At 40.6% G+C, this 17,316-nt stretch overlaps 1 protein-coding gene across 50 annotated transcripts in view; it reads right to left on the bottom strand.

The window, feature by feature from the left end:
• adgrl2a (adhesion G protein-coupled receptor L2a) overlaps positions 1-17,316 on the bottom strand; it is a 100,185-nt gene that overhangs the window by 71,594 nt on the left and 11,275 nt on the right. For 49 of the 50 annotated variants that reach the window (XM_039810777.1, XM_039810779.1, XM_039810792.1 and 46 more), the window contains exon 2: positions 8,481-8,666. In XM_039810777.1, the coding sequence (XP_039666711.1) occupies positions 8,481-8,556 (76 nt within the window). In that variant the 5' untranslated portion in view covers positions 8,557-8,666. Of the gene's footprint in view, positions 1-8,480; positions 8,667-17,316 lie in introns of those variants that run through there. The other variant, XM_039810788.1, reaches the window with a different exon arrangement.

Genomic DNA, 17,316 nt, shown 5'->3' with positions numbered 1-17,316 from the left:
CCACGTGGGAAATCTGTCTTTGGTGACTATTTTCCTCAGCCCATCATTCCCTTGAGAGGGGGGACTTAAGAGCAGAGGCCCACACCCTTGACATACGGACGCACTCAGGGGTCATTATGACTCAGAAGGTCAAAAGCCGAGCCACACGCGGTCAAGTCGTAGTGATCTACCAGAGCACAGATGGCCTGACCTGACGTGTGTTATGTTTGATAGCCAAGTAAACCCGCACTTAATGACTTCTTCGCTCTAATGACCTAATGAGCCAAAACAACTTTATTATTGACTCAAAGCATATTTTAGCAGCCTGGCTTTGGTCAAGCAGGTTTTGGACAATCAACAATAAAGAAAAGGCTATAAGAAGTTTGAACAAAAGGGGAAAACACTAAATGTACCAGTGAAACTCTGTAAGTTAACAAGCTTCATAAATAGGCACTCAGAGTTCCTTCAAAAGGCCATGGTTCTAAATCCTTTTTATTTATGGGCGTAGTTTCACCACCCCTCGTTTACAGGAGCCTCTTCAGGATTTATAGCTGCTCTAAATCAGGACTGAAAGCAAGAGGACAAAGAGGATTCTGCTAAGGGCAAGCTGGGATATCTTGCATCTGACTCTCGGGCGTGAACTGTAAAATCAGTGAAATCTTAAGCCTTTGGATAAATTAAGTTCTCTTAACAGAATCTGTCATTACTAGTTCTGCAATCAGTTTTCATTGCATGACATCCGAACTATAACCACACATTCCTGTGCTTCAGTGAACATGCCTTTCAACAGCATCCTTACAATGAAAACGTGATTACATACCCCTTGAACACCTGCAGATTGTTGTTGTTTACATAAGGTATTTCACCTGATATGGGATGGAAAACTCACAGGCATGAGTCAATGGTTTCATAAATAGCTGTTCTCGTAAGACCACTTCAATGCATTCATCCCTTGGTTGCTCCTATTGCTCAAATCAGATGGTGCAGAGGGACTAAATTGCTCACATTGTTAAAAACATGTAATTCACAGTATGACATGGCATGCACAGTAACAGTTCATTCATAACAGTTGACATCAGTCTCTAGTTTAATTCACAGAAAAGGCTGAGGCCTATTTAGGTAACTAGTAAATACTGCAATGCTGCACTCCATGTGACCTGAACGCTACAGTCTAATCACCTTAAAATTCCACAGTATTACAGTAGCAAACAGGAAACCAAGCTACATTTGCCCTTTGACCGGCTGAGCTGGCTCATTCGTCTGGCGCGAGGTGCACATGCTGGTTCCTGTTTGAAATACCATCTAGACTGGATAATCAAAAACATTCTCCTCGTCTGCCACTTGCAGACTTCATCAGCAGTCCTTGCGTGAGGTCTGTCTGCAGTCCTTGATGTCCACTACACAGGCTTTAGCAACATAAAAATATTACACAACTAAAGAGCCTGTGCTATTTCTGTTTTCATACAGGTATTGTTTATTCTCAATCCATATGCCTTTTGCGCTACATGTATCAGAACCTTTAAAATCTGATCCTGAAAGTTAAAGACACTTTTTCATTCCACAACGAGTAACAAATATAGAACACAGGAGCAAACTACAACTTTAAAACTGGAGGCATATCTCTGACAAATTGAAGCCTCTTATACAAAGATGCCCACATACTGCTAGTCGCATCTGCCATGGCCCGATCAGAGACACCCAACAAAAGAACAACACAATAAATGTTCCATGAATATTAGGTCTTTGGTTATAGACCACTGAACTGGAGATTGATAAGTTTTCCCGTATTTGTGATTCAGAGAAGAGACTCGATGGGTTATCAGAACATATTTTGTAGATTGTTTGGGATATACTTGTTAGGGGCCCACATGTTTTTACCTGAGCAAGAACAAAGTGAGACAAAGCATGACGGTAAAATACAAGGCAGACAGGGACATGTGGGTAGATGACTAATCTAGGGTGCCTGAGATCCCACCCAGCAAGGGCCTCGTGAGATCCATGTGAATGCCCATTATCCACAAAGATCAGCACCGAGAATGATGGGAGAAGGTAGGTTTCACACTAAGTCTGAGGCTCTGTCACGCTGAACCACTCTCCTAGACATGTCTGAAACTCAATTAAGGACCATGTTAGAGGTTGAGCACCATGTCAAGCAACACAGTCCTGTTGTTTTGTATGAGAAGTCTGCAAGACTCATGACTTAATTAAATGAATAGCCACATCCTTGCAAGAGAAAAAAACAACAACATACAGCTCAGGAACCTTAAAGAGGTTAGAAGTTAAAGGATAAATAGCCTCATCAAATACTATATACAGTGTCCCTGCTATAACTAAAACATGGAGGAGAGCAAGTGGAGTTTAAACAATGCACCGTGTCTCCTGTCTGAACTGCCGCATCGGTGTCACGGCCGAGATCCCAGCATGAGTTATGGACGGCGACAGCACACAACAAACTAATGATGCTTCTCAAGGTTATTTCTGCATAAATAACCAATAAAAAGAATGCTGATGCAGCAGCCCAAACCCACAGACACCTAACATAGGCCACTAGGATGGCGTTAAAAACCTTTGGCAAGGGCAGTGAGTTAATAATTATGAGCTTCATTCATTCTGGGTTAGTGGAACATCTTTTAAATGCCTCAGTAGCCAGGTGAAGGAAGGGTCTGTGTTTGGGTGGAGGGAGGAGGGTGGCAAGATGTCAGGAGCTCCACTATGCTCTTGCATGACAAACACCAACCTGGAGCCACCGGTGACACAGCCCTAATCCAGAAAATCCCTCCTTCCTTTGCTGAAAATCCTAATGAGGATTTGAAGTGCTCGGCAGGGAGGAGACCCAGGGGCTGTGGTTACACCTTGCCACTGCTTGCTCTCCCAGTCATTGTCTCCTTATCTCCTTATTGGCCAAGCCTGGCTGGCGATGAAAGAGATATGACAGCATGGTGGGCCTTCGTACACAGGCCCCACGCCTGCCTGGCTCCATGGGAAGCCAGATTCCACAGTCTGCCGCAAACAACCAGGATGACATCAAGCGCGAGGTGGAAAGACAAAACCGACAGAAGTTGTTTACAAAAGACACACGAGACAAAGGATAGATTCGCCCCTTTAGCCTTAACTGTTTTAGTGCTGTCTCCAACATGAAATAAATTGGAAGCTGTAAAAACCAAGCTTAATAGGTAAATAAGTGTTTCATATAGTAATTACCTAAGAAATTATTTGTTTCTTTTAACAAATTAGCTATGGGCCAGCCTTTTCAAAGTATCTTAATTACCAAATTAAGTGGTCAGGGAACTGGAGTGCGGCGCCACAGTGGGGTACTAATATTTTCCACGGACACAACTCTGCAACAAATTAGTACTTCAAAAGAACAGGCCTACTGTCCGCGGCTTCACACAATGACAGATAGTATTTTGATGTTTTTCTTTTTAAGATAACATGCACAAACAACAAATGTTTATCTGATTGGATTTACCTGCTAGATACTAATCTTCTTCCCATGGCCCCTAACAGCCTGCCCTAATACAGTTAAGTGTGACATGAGGGCAGGAAAAGTGTGTAAAAAAGAAAAGAAGGAATGGCCATTTTCAGAATTTTTTTAAATTATATAAATATGCTTTCATGGTTACAAAAATAAGTTAACCGGAGCAAATAGGTGGTGGCACAGCACTGGGAGGTGATGGATCCTGTTCTTGTAGGTCCTTGTCTCACAATAAGCCCTGGGCTTTTACTTCCAATAATTACATTTCAGAACACCTTGATTGTCTATTTCACTCCATTCACTTTGAGATGAAGGCTTTAAGTCTTTTCTCTTTTCCTTTCACATGGTACAAAAAGACGACTTTTAAAGGTGCCCTTCCCTGTTGCCCTTGAGAAATCTCAAGTACTTCAAACATTTCAAGCTTTGAGGAGAAACAATAGTGTGGTTTCAGGGTGTATGGAGGGAACAGAAATTCTCTGTCAGACTTGTTCAAACAAGTTCTGCCAGTGAAACGCAGCGTTTACATCATTGCCAACTCTTTATGTACCCTTAATCTCACAGACACAACCACCACAGGCCCCATAGTAATGGAATGATAACATCTGGAGACCACACAACTGTTGTTAAATCATTGTTACATAAAGTCTCCATGACCTACTTAACATGGCCATTTCAATACAGTTGATCACAATAAGGTGGTGTGCATCAAATCCAGAAAATGTAACAGACACATTTTCTACCGATATATACTTGCCACTCTGTCTTGCATGTTGCAAACTTTGCCGTTCCTACCTCTTGACACAGAATCCTTGCTCTGCTCTCTAATTCTGGCGCACTGTAATTCTAACACTCTTCGGGAAAAAGCCTTGTGGCTGAGCTAGGTGTGAATTGTTATTCTGTCGCTGATACAGACAAATCCCTTCAACCCCACCAGACTTGACTAAATTATTTTGGAAGACATGTGAGCCAATTTAACCCATGTGTTGCAAGGGGGGAATCAAAGTTTTTTACATTTAGCAAAAAAACATTATTACTTCATATCTCATTTCTGGTGGGTTGCTATGGTGACATCCGCAGAGGACACCAGTAGGAAAAAAGGAGGTAAGGTCAGAGGAAAGGATACTGATTAAAATGAAAGACATAGATGTCTGGCACTTCCCTCACCTACCTTAAAATGTGTGTTCAAAATCAATCAATACATGAATATTGTGTACTGAGATCAGCAATTTTTTTTCCCATTTCACATCCATAAATTTGAGAAGCTTGACACGGTTTAAAAAAAGAAGAAGGTGCAGCAGAGGCCAAGATATTGTGTCTTTTAGTCCCTATTATGGGTCAGCTCCTCCATCACAGGCTCCTACCCCTTCCCTAATGCAACTCATTAATATCTTTTGTTAGACCCTGCTTGCTGGTAAATACCCATTTCTTTCAAACTCCACATTCCCAGTTTGCAATGCAGATTTAACTCGGTTACAGAAACGGCCAAGAAAAGAGTCTCGAGAAAAGAATCAAGTCTCAAGGCCAAGTTGAGATAACCCCTGATGGCATCATCAGACTTTGAAAAGCTCACTCCAGAGCCACAGAAGACATGATGCAACTGTTTTAACAGGCTGGGTGGAACTCCATGTGAGGAGTAAACTGAACTTGACCCTTTAAAATTAGGCATAAAGCTTTATGTTAAAATCCCAGATGATTTTTAGTCTGATATCATTATGTCCATACTGATATTAATATTGATTACAGTATCTATGTCACAACAAGGCCCTCCTGGGCTTTTTTAGAATTACGGACATACTTCAAGAGCACTGGTTCAAATGTTTGTTCCAAGATCGTAAAACAATCACAGTGTATAAAACTACCTGTATTATAACAAAATAATTATTATATAATTATAGTTTTAGCAGTTGTACCATGACTGTAAACAAGACTGCATTTAAAGAGAAGCTGTTCACAAAAGAAAAAAAAAAAAAAAAGCTATCTCAAATAGAGATACTGCCTAAAACGCTGGTATCGGGAAGTACTGAAGTTAATGCACCGATCAGATACCACGTAACAAAGCCCTAAAGAAAATCTATGTTAAAGTAGTTTATTTATGTTCTTTTTCCGTTATAACTGACTGTCAAATTGGAGAATAAAAGAAAGTTCTGTGGCATTCATTGTTTGTGTTTGTTCATGTTTCACAGAGAGTTTAACCTGAGCCAGACCGACATCAAAGATAGAAATCATATCACATCCATACAGGGATAGTAGTATACAATTGTTAAAACATAATAAAATATATGACACACTGGTATCGGATCGGTACTCGGTATCGGCCGATATGCAAGTTCAGGTATCAGAATCGGTATCGGGAAGCAAAAAATGGTATCGGACCATCTCTAATCTCAAGAAAAGCATGGTTAATTCTATATCCATATCATTAGGTTGGAAGCGCTAGGCCCCAGGGCTCCTTTGATATGTATAACACTATATATATATATATATATATATATATATATATATATATATATATATATATATATATATATATATATATATATATATATAGCATAATTAAAATAATAAGCCAAATCAATTTCAGAAACTAATGTCCCTGACTAGGCTACTGGGGTTGTGGATGCATACAAACTATTTTTTCAGATGTGAATAAAATAAGGGAAATGTGAGATGAAAGGCCTGGAATGGCAGTGAGTCAGTGGAGCGAATACAGATCACAGTTATGTATACTTGTGGAACTGATGGTGTAAAATGTGGAGGATGGAACATGTATTGTGCAGAAGGAGGTCACACTGCCCCACAGTTACAGTTTCAATCTTGGCTGTGGGTATTGCTTCCTTCAAACACACAAATATAAGGGGAAAAGGAACCAAACTTAAGACTATTTACAGCATTCCACTAACCCATTTAATTCAATTATAAAAATGCATTAAAAAGATATTAGGGGTAGACGCAGTTTAATGAAGCATGTTTACTTGGGGATATTGTTTGTAATGAACTGTTTCTGGTCTGATCTGTGCAGTTGGGACGGGAAATGGGAGGGAGGTGAGGGCAGAGGGTAAACAACAAAAGAAAAAGGTGAATGACAAATATCATCATTAAATGGGTGTATTCCTGTGTTGCATTCACTCCTTCTTTACCTGATTTGGAATAAGCCTTTCCTCATGTACTACCTGTACTCTGTGCAATGTCAATAAAGTTGAACCTAATCTACAGTCACTGCTTACTCTCTCTGTTTGCCTGGGGAGTGTCACCTCCGATTAGGTCACCTGTCAGAGTCATAACATGTACTAATGCTGCTTTTCCACTGCATGGTAAGGCTCTACTCAAGTCGACTCACTCTTTTTTGGTTTTCCATTAGCAAACGTACATGGTACTTTTTTTGGTACCATCTTGGCCGATGCTCCAAGTGAGCTGAGCCGATATTAAAAGGTTAAGTTGAAACACTGCCGACCACTGATTGGTCAGAGATAACCGTCACTGGGTCACATGGGACATCCTGCACTAACCGCAATATTTAAAAAGCCAAGCTACAGCCAATAACGACTGCATTTTTTTAATTCACTTTACTCCGATTTTTTTTTTTTTATATGGCGGCGCACAAAACTACAGACATTCTGTTGGGTTGCAGAAGAAAGGATTCAGCCAGTGATCAGCTGAGAATCTGGCCTACATTGAGGGAGTACTATGAGCAGTGGAAAACGAAACGAGAAGAGCACTGGTACCAAAAGAGTAGTCAAGCAGAGCTGTGCCAAGGAGAACACGGCATAAGATTCCCTTTATTATATTCCCTTTGGCAGATGCAGCCTGACCAACTATTAGCAGTTGGTAGCGGAGCATCAAGATCCCTTACTAAGCTTCACACCTTTCAAGCACATTACTGAGTTCTGTGGTGCGCCTGGTAAAACCAGATTCACCGCAACCGGTAACAGAAACTCTCTGGGGTGGGGTCTATCTTTCCCATCCCCTGAATAGGTTTACTTCTATAACATAGGCCTTGAAATTGATAACTCTTATATTTGCATGAGGTTTCTGAAATGCTATGTCAGAGATCCACTATATACGGAAGACATATGATTATGTGTAGCCACTTTTAAAGGGATTTTCTTTGACTCTCAGCCTCTAGAGCACACACGCTCACGCTTCTTATGAGATCAAATCCAAGCCAGATGATACATGAGCAACACACATGGTAACATATGTTGTGGTTGTGTGACTCGGGACAGTGTAAACTAAGCATCTTGATATATCATTACCTTCCAAACTTGAATACTACTAATCCTACATTATTGAGTGTTTTAAAAATCAGTAAAGCAGGTATAGTGAATAGTTGGCTACAGCTTCAACAGTTGGCACCAACAAACAAAATCCGCAGTGGCTCTTTTGATATATTGCACTGCAAAGATGCCAACTTCAGTTTATTCTAATTCCAATCATCAAACATCAAAATTGATGCACTTCTATTCACATGATTAAACACTAACATGTACAGGATACAGTTTATAAGATACGGTTTGGGTGCATAAATTCTTGTAATTACAAGACAGCTGATTGTGATTTAATCAAAGCTAAATGCACTATGATTAAAACACATTCAAGCTTTATATTTTTTGAGGTGTGAAATCTGTGTGTGTCTGCCATGAGACAGAACATTTTAGCGGGGAATTTACAAATGGATCCAGCTCTGATGCCACTGGGAACAACAGACGCTCTCAAGCAGAAAATCTCAGACAAATCACAATTTACCAACTAATGAAACCACTCAAGATTATCCCCCATCCGCCTGTGCCCACTGTCCTCAGAGCTGCATTACTTACACAAGCACTGCCTGCACTCAGAGGAGTAGCTTTGGCTTAAGTCACAATGTCGCTGCTCATGCTTTATTCCTGAATCAGACAATAGTGAAAAGTATTTCCTGGCTCTGGCTGTCATTGAGACAGTACTCACTCAAAATATGCTATAAGAATACTGGCATGAGAATAAATCAGTTTTTGGAGAAAACAAAGACAACTGTTTCATTTGTACTTACCCTCTGTGGAGTGCACTTGGGCTAGTGTGATGAGAAACCAGCAGAAGGTGTGAAGTTTCCGCAGGGAGCATGCCATGGTGCCCAGTGTTGATGGTTTGTGGCAGGTTTGTGTTGTGACTAAAAAGGTTCGGATTAAAAAAGTCCAAGCCAACTGGTCTCAGAGATGCTCATCATTGATCATCTCACCTGTGGAGCACACCAAGAGAGATGTTCAGTTCAGGGATGAAATGTATTCCACGTGGTGAGCTCTGTCCCTGTGTGATTTCACAGGAAAATTCACCCTGTCACACTCTTGCCACAAGACACTTGAAGCTGCATTTACATTCCACAGCAGAAATGTGACAAACCTTAAGCTGTGAAATGCTATGAAACCACGCAAAGCCACTAAAAATAACCCCAAAAGGTCAATAATCCTGAGAAGGGAAATCCCTTAATGGCTGCTGAATGCTAACCATTTCACTGTTAGGGAGGGGTGGGACCAGCGCTGTCATCAATCAGATAAGGCCCGCCCTGTCCATCTCCTCGTGATTGCTAACCTTATCAGTGCTGTGTCAAATTATATTTTCTGTACCTATTACAAAGAACATATTTATAAACCTTTTGTGCTGAGACTTGTCATTTCTAAAGATTCACTCTATTGTGGAACAAAACTTTCCACAGATTGAAAATTCAAAATCCGCCCTACAATAAAAAAAAAATTAAAAAATTCTGTTGACTCTCCAGAAGAGTTGCATCAGAAACCGACCAACTGTAAATTGACACGGCATTAAAACTCTGCAACCACATGGCGGAAATGTTAAATTAACTGACAGTAACATTAAATACTAAAAATATCCATGGTAATAGCTTGGTGAACATTAGCCAAAAAGCTTTTCATCCTGCTAAGGTCATATTGGTTTGCATTAGCTTGGTTGGTGTCTGAGTAATAAATGGAAAAACTATTTTATAATAGAGGTGGATGTAAACTATGTCTTGTTTGGTCATATAGGGATGTCATTTCAGTAGTTTAGTTATTTTTAGAATGCCCACATTTTTATTAGCTACATTATAGTGTTTTTTAAGTAGAATGTCCTCCCACTGGTGTTTCACTTCTAGTTCAGCAGAGGTTCAAATGTAACAGTACTTCGATTTCACTGATGTTTTGTGACTCTTTCCACCCCCGCGCCCTAGCCAAACAAACAAATAAAGAAACACTACCGAGCAAATGGTCATTTCTCTCTGCTGTGACTGACCACAAACAGCCTTATCTCCCTCACCCCTTCCCTCCTCACCCCCTCCCTCTCCCTTACATCTCTACAAATTCCTGTCTCCCCACCTCATCCGTACCTGTCCCTCTATTACTAGTCGGTTTGAATGTTTGTTTTTGCTCTCTTTTCGCTACAAAAGAAAATGGCCTCCTCCCTGTCATGGATACAGTGCTGGGGCTGTGTAGGGTGAAACCTAATGCCTACCTGTGCGCCCAGGCATGCGTTTCACACTACTAACGGCTCCCTTTTGTCTGTGTGTTTACACTGCTGGGCTAAACTCAGTCCTCTCACTCCCATGAACCATTAGCACATTCACCATGGGACACGGCATCACTCTGGCAACAAGGCACATAGGAGCCCATTAGAAAACCTTTTTCTTTTCTTTTTTAAGACATTCAAAAACAACATGCCATTTTCTTCTGCATAGACAGCCTGCAATTGTTTGTTAAGATTCAAGGAACAGAGTGTTATCCATCATACCAGCAGCTAACAAGAGAACTCTGAAAAGACAGTGAGGAATTCTGTTGTGTCACATACAGTCAGAGCTGCACAAATCAGCTTCGGCTTGCTTCTCCACTCTGGAGAGTATCCACAGCCTGAAGAGTCTTTGATCTGTTTTGTCTGAGTTCTCAGACAGTGTAATAATTCATCCCAGAGAAAACATGCGGAGCGCACACATTAGCCAACAAAGTTATAATTAAGCCAGCCATAATCAGCTCATCTAGTATGACATTACGCTTCACCTGAGACCTCTAATTTTAGAGCCATTTAAAAGAGTTTAACAGGAGCAGACTACACGCAGCCACAGTGTATTTAGTTTCATGGAATAATATGCAGTCATGAGACTCGACAAACAAAAGTTGATCATGGAGACCAAACATATTGGATTCCAATAAAACCCTAACCCTTGTCTTTGAGCTGATCAGTATATGTGGCACCAATTAAGTTTATACGGACAAGTGGCTACAAATAATCAGCCTAAACTCAAGGTCCATACAGTATTATAAGACCTTAAGCAGATTGTCTCCACAATAAAGCTGTATAGTAAGCATATAGGCTTCAGTCTTAGCTCTTACTGTTTTGTCCTCTTAGTGAGACAGACAATACTTTGATCACACACACACATTTACATATGAGTGATGATAATCCCATTCAATCATTATATTGTCATGCACAAAATAATTTACTGTAAACAATCAGTTTAAAGTAACAGTTTGACAATGGTGTTTGTGTGGTTCAACCCAATTTCCCCAGTAATAGTAATATAGCCAAAAATGGAGAGACATCTTTGGTGATAATTGTTTTAACATGAAATTTTTACAAAGCAGATTCCCACAGGCACTATCACTTGAGGTGTGAGCTGCAGCATTAAATTCGTTTCACTGTCACTCAAAAATATTAGTTTTATTTTCCCACCATCCCTAGCCTTGTCACTTATTTATCAAATATAGTACCACTTTGCATCTGGTTCACTCCATGACCTCTGTGGTGCGTGCACAGAATCAAAACACAGACACTATGGGATACACCTGCCAAGTGCAATTTTAAAGACTGATGCCATGCCTACTCGGCTTACGACCTTGGCGCAAGTAAGATAACCTGGTTATGGTCTTTACATGGTAGTTGCAATAATTGGTGTGTTGCCTTACTTTGGTTGTAATCTAATGATTGGAGTGCACAGGCACACACTGATTGTCCCAATTCAGATTAATGCAGTGGATTAAGTGCTGGACCCAAAACCTGTTAAACACTTAAAAGTCTTCTGTCAAACCACATTGTCTCCTTAACCCCAAAACTATTAACACAGGGTCGTATTTTAGTACTCAGTTTTGCAAAGGAAATACCATATACCTGAGTACAACATTAATTACATCTGGACCAGGTTAAGAGTGTGAATTTCAGTATATTTGTGTCTCTTTAGTGGCTGCAGGTGCTTTTGCTTACATATGTAAACAAACTATTATAAGTCTCAGAGCCTGAGATAACAGTGTTGAATCAATATGATTATTCTTGCTTCCCTGTCATCATTGCTTACTGTAAAAAAAAAAGAGGCAGCACGCTCAACAGACCTCCTGTGTCAGAATGTGGAGACAAAGACAGAATTTACAGTTTTGCCTCCAAGGCAGTCGAGATCCCCTGCCACGAAAAAAAAAAGTAGAATGTAGATCCCTAGTACATGGGGATGGGTGTTCTGTAAATCGATGATAACAGTCCTATACTTTAATATATTTTGTATCATGCTGTGAGTGTTTAACATGCTGAGACACCAAAGGCGCAGAGTAGAGGGAGGCTGCCGTTCTCATTAAATGTGCTGAGGTCTCCCCTCTCAGCTGGGGGTTTCTTTTCTCTCTCATGTGAAACAGAAAAATATCCGAAAGGGGGGGGGGGGAAAGGGAATTTTTTTTAAACCTTTATTGGGAAAAAATTTTTTTTAATGTTTTTTTGTTGGGTTTGGGGTTTTAATTTAAAGTGGATAGATTTTTGGTGTGATGGATATGAAGAGCGTCATGATCAACATGGCTGCTTCTAATGAACCAGACACAGGCAATTTTCTGTGATTGTTAAGCACAGATTGCTTAAATGTCAACAGGCATCGCACTGTTTCGACTAAATATGAAGTCATTGCAGACATGTGTTTAAGTACTCTGAGAAATGGGAAGCCACAGGGGCATGGGCCCAGAGGCTTTAAACATATGTGTGTTTGATATATTCACAATACAACAGAATGCTTTATAATCGACAACTGAGGGACAAAATTGTGAATTGCAGGATCCCAGTTGGCCTTCTTAAGAAAAGAAAAAAAGGCTTAGGAGCTGGGAGGAAGGGGGTTATTAGAACGGAGGGGAGGGGAGGGGGGCTGATTGAAAAGGACAGTTTGAAATTTGAATGCAGAGGGGGTCTGAAAACAAGAGGCAGATGTCAAAGAATGCCGGGCTCCTTAGACAAAGCTCCTGGTTGTCCCTCTCTAGCTGTTAGAAGGCCACAGGAGAATAGAAGAAGAGTTGGGCCATTCTATAAAACAAGGTCCGGGGGAATGGGGGGACAAGCATAAAGAACCTGAGTGGGGGAGGGGGCGTCCAGTTACAATGAAAGATTGACAGCTTGCAAGTCTTGCTTGACCCTTGAATTAGCCCCTGAGCTTTCAACAAACCTCAAGAAAGAGTTGGGATGTTAATTGTCATGGAACATCACAGGGATGCAAAGGAAGGGAAATATGGGGCCGGAAATTCACTGAAATGTAAATCACAACCAACAGACCACCACATGTTGAATGGAGGGAACACATTTGGTTCCTATTGGGTTTTCCTCATACATGTATTCATACATACTATAAGACTCCTCTTATCCCTGTTTCTTTTACCCACTTTGAAGGAGGAAACTGAAATATCTGGGGACACAGGGCTCGGTCGCAGAACACACAGCCTCAGCTGTGGAAGAAATATATTCCCAAAAGAAATTGTGCTCCTGCTTTGACACTGCTGAAGATGTACAATTTGCAAGCGTAAATCAGAAAATTCACACTCCAGAGAGGAGAGATTGGGCTGGTGATCGGATGAGCATGGAGCCCCACTGAGTCAGATGTGGGGCAGGGAGACCCCTCTGCTGAGGGAATGATTGAGAGCAGCACAGGGACAGAGGAGCTGAATGACACCCAACCAAACTGTGTGACTGCTGGTGCCCCAAACGCAGACCCTGACCCTGAAGGCAGCTCAGCCAGAGAAATACCAGGTCAAACATGCATGGTGCGCAACAGGATGGCTCAGCTAGTTTGGGGGGGGGTGAGATGAGGGTGGGGTAATGTAGGGGGTAAAGGACGGAGAAGAGGCAAACAAAGCATTGCATGAGGGGTTTATCTGGTTGGAGGGCTTCTCTGTTAAAGCTGTTACATAACATTTTATCAGAACGTCATCTGCAAAAAATAATATCTCAGATAGTTTAAACATAGTATGGCATGAGATTAGGGCAAACATCCCTTGTAGTTACACTGTATTGCAGGCTCACTCATTTTCATGTATTACCCAACCCATTTCATCATCTGAGACTACATAAAAAAATGTTTTTGAATCTGTAGATCATAATGTGTGGAATAAATTATCATTAGCTAGATCTTATGCAAGCCACAATTCCACAGAACATACAGTAGCATGCAAGGGAGCCAGAGCGTGTGACATACAGTAAGCGTGGCGCTTGTCATGCTCATTGCTCTTAGTGTTTGCACCATTAATCATTTTTATGAGCCACTCAATTAATCGATTAGAGTACTCCCCACTGGTCAGGACATATGGCTACTAAATAAAGTAATCACAAGCCAAAAGCTGGGACACTCCAACTCATCAATAGAGTTATGGAGACAAAGATAGAAGCATTGTAAAAAAAAAAAACTATTGCTGGTTGAGTTTTAAATGTGAGAAACCCACGTTTATCAGTGAGTATTCACTAATTTTAAAATGTCAATATAAAATGTGTTTTTTGAAAGTCTTACATGTTATTTCAACTGTATCCCTAGGCGCTCAGTGCTACATTGCCCTCTGCCTGAATGTATATTAAATCCATAGCCTCATAATCACTTTACCAATGCACAAAAATCCTATTAGCGCTGAAAGATACCGACACCTGTCTGTCCATATGGATTATAGCCAGATGATTTGCCCCGGAAAACAAAGTTTTAATACAGGTTCCATACATTTTTAGTTGTAATTTTGATGTTTTACTGGGAAGTGAAGTGGATTATCTCAAATGAAATTTCAAAATGTCATTTCCACTTGCTGATAGCACAAAACTATTCCTTTCAGGTCTGCTGAGATAAGAATGATTCAGCCTGGGCCGTTAAACGGTGTCTTTGCCAAATGTTCCTCCGCTTAGGAATTAATAGGCTGACATTAATACAGCTAGATAAATAGGAAGGTCAGGAATGGGAGCCCTGCCATTATATGCGCATCTCATGGTGATAGTACCTGCCAATCAAGTCCAATAAGTCCTTGACACGGCACAGTTCACCTTGCAATACACTGAGCGCATGCAATATGTAGTGTGTATACTCCCCAGTCCAGAAACCCAATCCAATTAGTACGTGCACAAAAATACTTTGCAGGGTTGTTGGTCGGGGAGAGCACATTTGGACACCAGAAAAGAAACATTTGTTGTGTGATCCAGTTTGCCATGGCTAAATTAGTCAAAACAAATCAGGGATTATACAAAATGAGCACGGCAGTTGGCCCACACAGACTCCAGAAATCATCTTCTCGATTTCAGCACGAGTATGATCAGTGTTGCGTTTATGCAAAAATAACACAATGCGGCCCGGCAAAGTCAAGCAGTGGGGACAATGAACAACTGCATATTCACAGCAAAACACAACTAACAAGTGTCCGGTAAAAAGTGTCCGAGTCATTCATGTTGCTTGCATGCTTGAAACTGGTGAACAAATAAACAGTTGAGGTCAGAGATTTGCTCATTGAGTTCACATTCATTGAACACTGTTATTTAGTAGGACAGCTTGTTTCACTTATTTACTTTTAGTGTTGCCACTCATCTAAAAACAACATGTTTGTTTGCAGAAAAAGGGCAGAGTCCTTTTGGATGCACAGGGCCTGGTTTTGGTCTATAATAATAATGTGCTGTATTTACTCAGATACGCACCACTAAGCAGCTTTTGTGAGCCTCCTTTCTCCCCCTCCCTTCAAAGTGAGCAGCTGAATGGTTAAAACCCTGCTCCATCCTTCTATTAAGGACCTCACCATCAATAATGCACTGTGATCGTGAGGCGTTATTAAACAGGATGATTAATTTTTAAGGTAGTGGGCAGCAACACAAAACATGAAGGTAACAGAGAAGATGACTTGTGAGAGACACGTTTGAAATGGGAGTGGAGCAAGAAGAAAAACAAGCCATTTACTCATGTCTTTACTCGTTGTAGAAATGTGAAACAAAAAAGAAAGTGAGCAATTATCTCTGGGACCAAACGTGTTTTAACTCCACCTTGAATTAAATATGTGTCATTAAGTAAATCCCTGGCTTACACAGAATGCACAATCCCGATATTGAGTCATAGTCTATTTTGCACAATCCACATCTCAATTGTCTAAAAGCTCCTTCTCTACTTTATTTGCCATGCTTGTTGAGCTATATCTCCTCCTTTGTGACTGGTATATTTAACAATGGCTAAATACTAGCTTTTACCTGGATTCACATCATTGCACTTGAGCACCTGTAATATATTTTTCTCTCGGTACACATTTGTTTAAGAAAGCATCAAGAAAGAGGCTCCGTCTTTAAATCACTCGGGAATGCTTAAAATGTGCAAGCTTGGAAAACAGTCATTGTGTTTTCTAAAGTGCTGGATATTTTGATTTTTGAAGGGTGCTAATTCTTTCAGATTAGAGGCAGAAGCATTATGTGGCCGACCTTGGCTCAGTGTCTAATTGAGGCTTTTAACCTTTCTGTGGCTCAGAAGAAGGACAAACACAGCCAAAATAAGGGACACCACATAATCTCAGTCCTCACCAAAATAGAAAACAGCACAAAGACCTTACCCTTACAGCAGAAGCAATACTACACAAATTATTTCCGCAGTGAAGTGGATCTACTGTAGCCTACTTCATCCTAGCACATTTCTATCCCAGCGCTGCCGTATCTATTTTCAATCTAAAAGATGGCATGAATGCCTTTTGTCAGACAGGGGAAGCGGTGTATGTCAACCTAAAACAAGGTAAAGCACTGTGTCTCGTCAGGAAGCGCAGACAAAAGAAGTGGGTGTAGTCTTTTCTTGAATGCAATCACTTGTCAGCCCTAAATCTTCACTCAGTACTGCCCTGACAGGTAATGGTCCTTGTTCAACCTGATGATGCTATATTGGCAATGGTTTTTTTCAAAGACAGAGTAAATGTCTAAAAGGCATTTACCTGCTGCTCAGAAATGAATGCTTTACACGCTCGGCCGCACAATAACATGAAACGTATTTTTTCAACGAAAAAAGGTAAAAAAATAAATAATTTAATACCATTTATACACAGCAACATGAGAAAATAGAGTCATTTAAGTTGCTTTGAATTTTTAGGCTGCATCATTAGATTTCCTCGTGCAGTTTCAGTGTCACTGCCCTCTCCCCACTTTCAGCTGTGAAAGAGAGAGGACAGTTTTAGGGCTGAGCCTTCTCCACAGGGTTCATTAGCATAACATCATCACTGTGTGGGGGATTGTGATGCAAACAAGCTCAGATTGGCTCATTCCAAACCCCTCTTATAATAACTAAGGTGCTACAGGATCTCACTCCTGCCTGCTCACTGTACAATGGATTAGCCTCTTTGGGACTGAGACAAAGAGAAAAATAAGTTTCAACTTCAATTTGGATGTCAGAGATGTTATCAAGCAAACACTTAGCTAGCATTCAATATATAAGAGTGAAAGCTGCTGTATTTTGCCTTTTCCCAAATCTACGGCATACCACAGGAGAAAGATGATTAAAACAGTAGGTTAAAAAAATATATAATGGTTTGTTAATTATAGGCAAAAATATCTCTTTTTAAGAATATGCCCTAGTTCCAGCTGAACATGATTCGGGCTGGACATGATTAAAAAATATACTGTAT

This window comes from Perca fluviatilis, chromosome 9 (assembly GCF_010015445.1).
Source record: "Perca fluviatilis chromosome 9, GENO_Pfluv_1.0, whole genome shotgun sequence".
NCBI lineage: Eukaryota > Metazoa > Chordata > Actinopteri > Perciformes > Percidae > Perca > Perca fluviatilis.
This window is presented reverse-complemented; position numbering and strand designations above follow the sequence as displayed.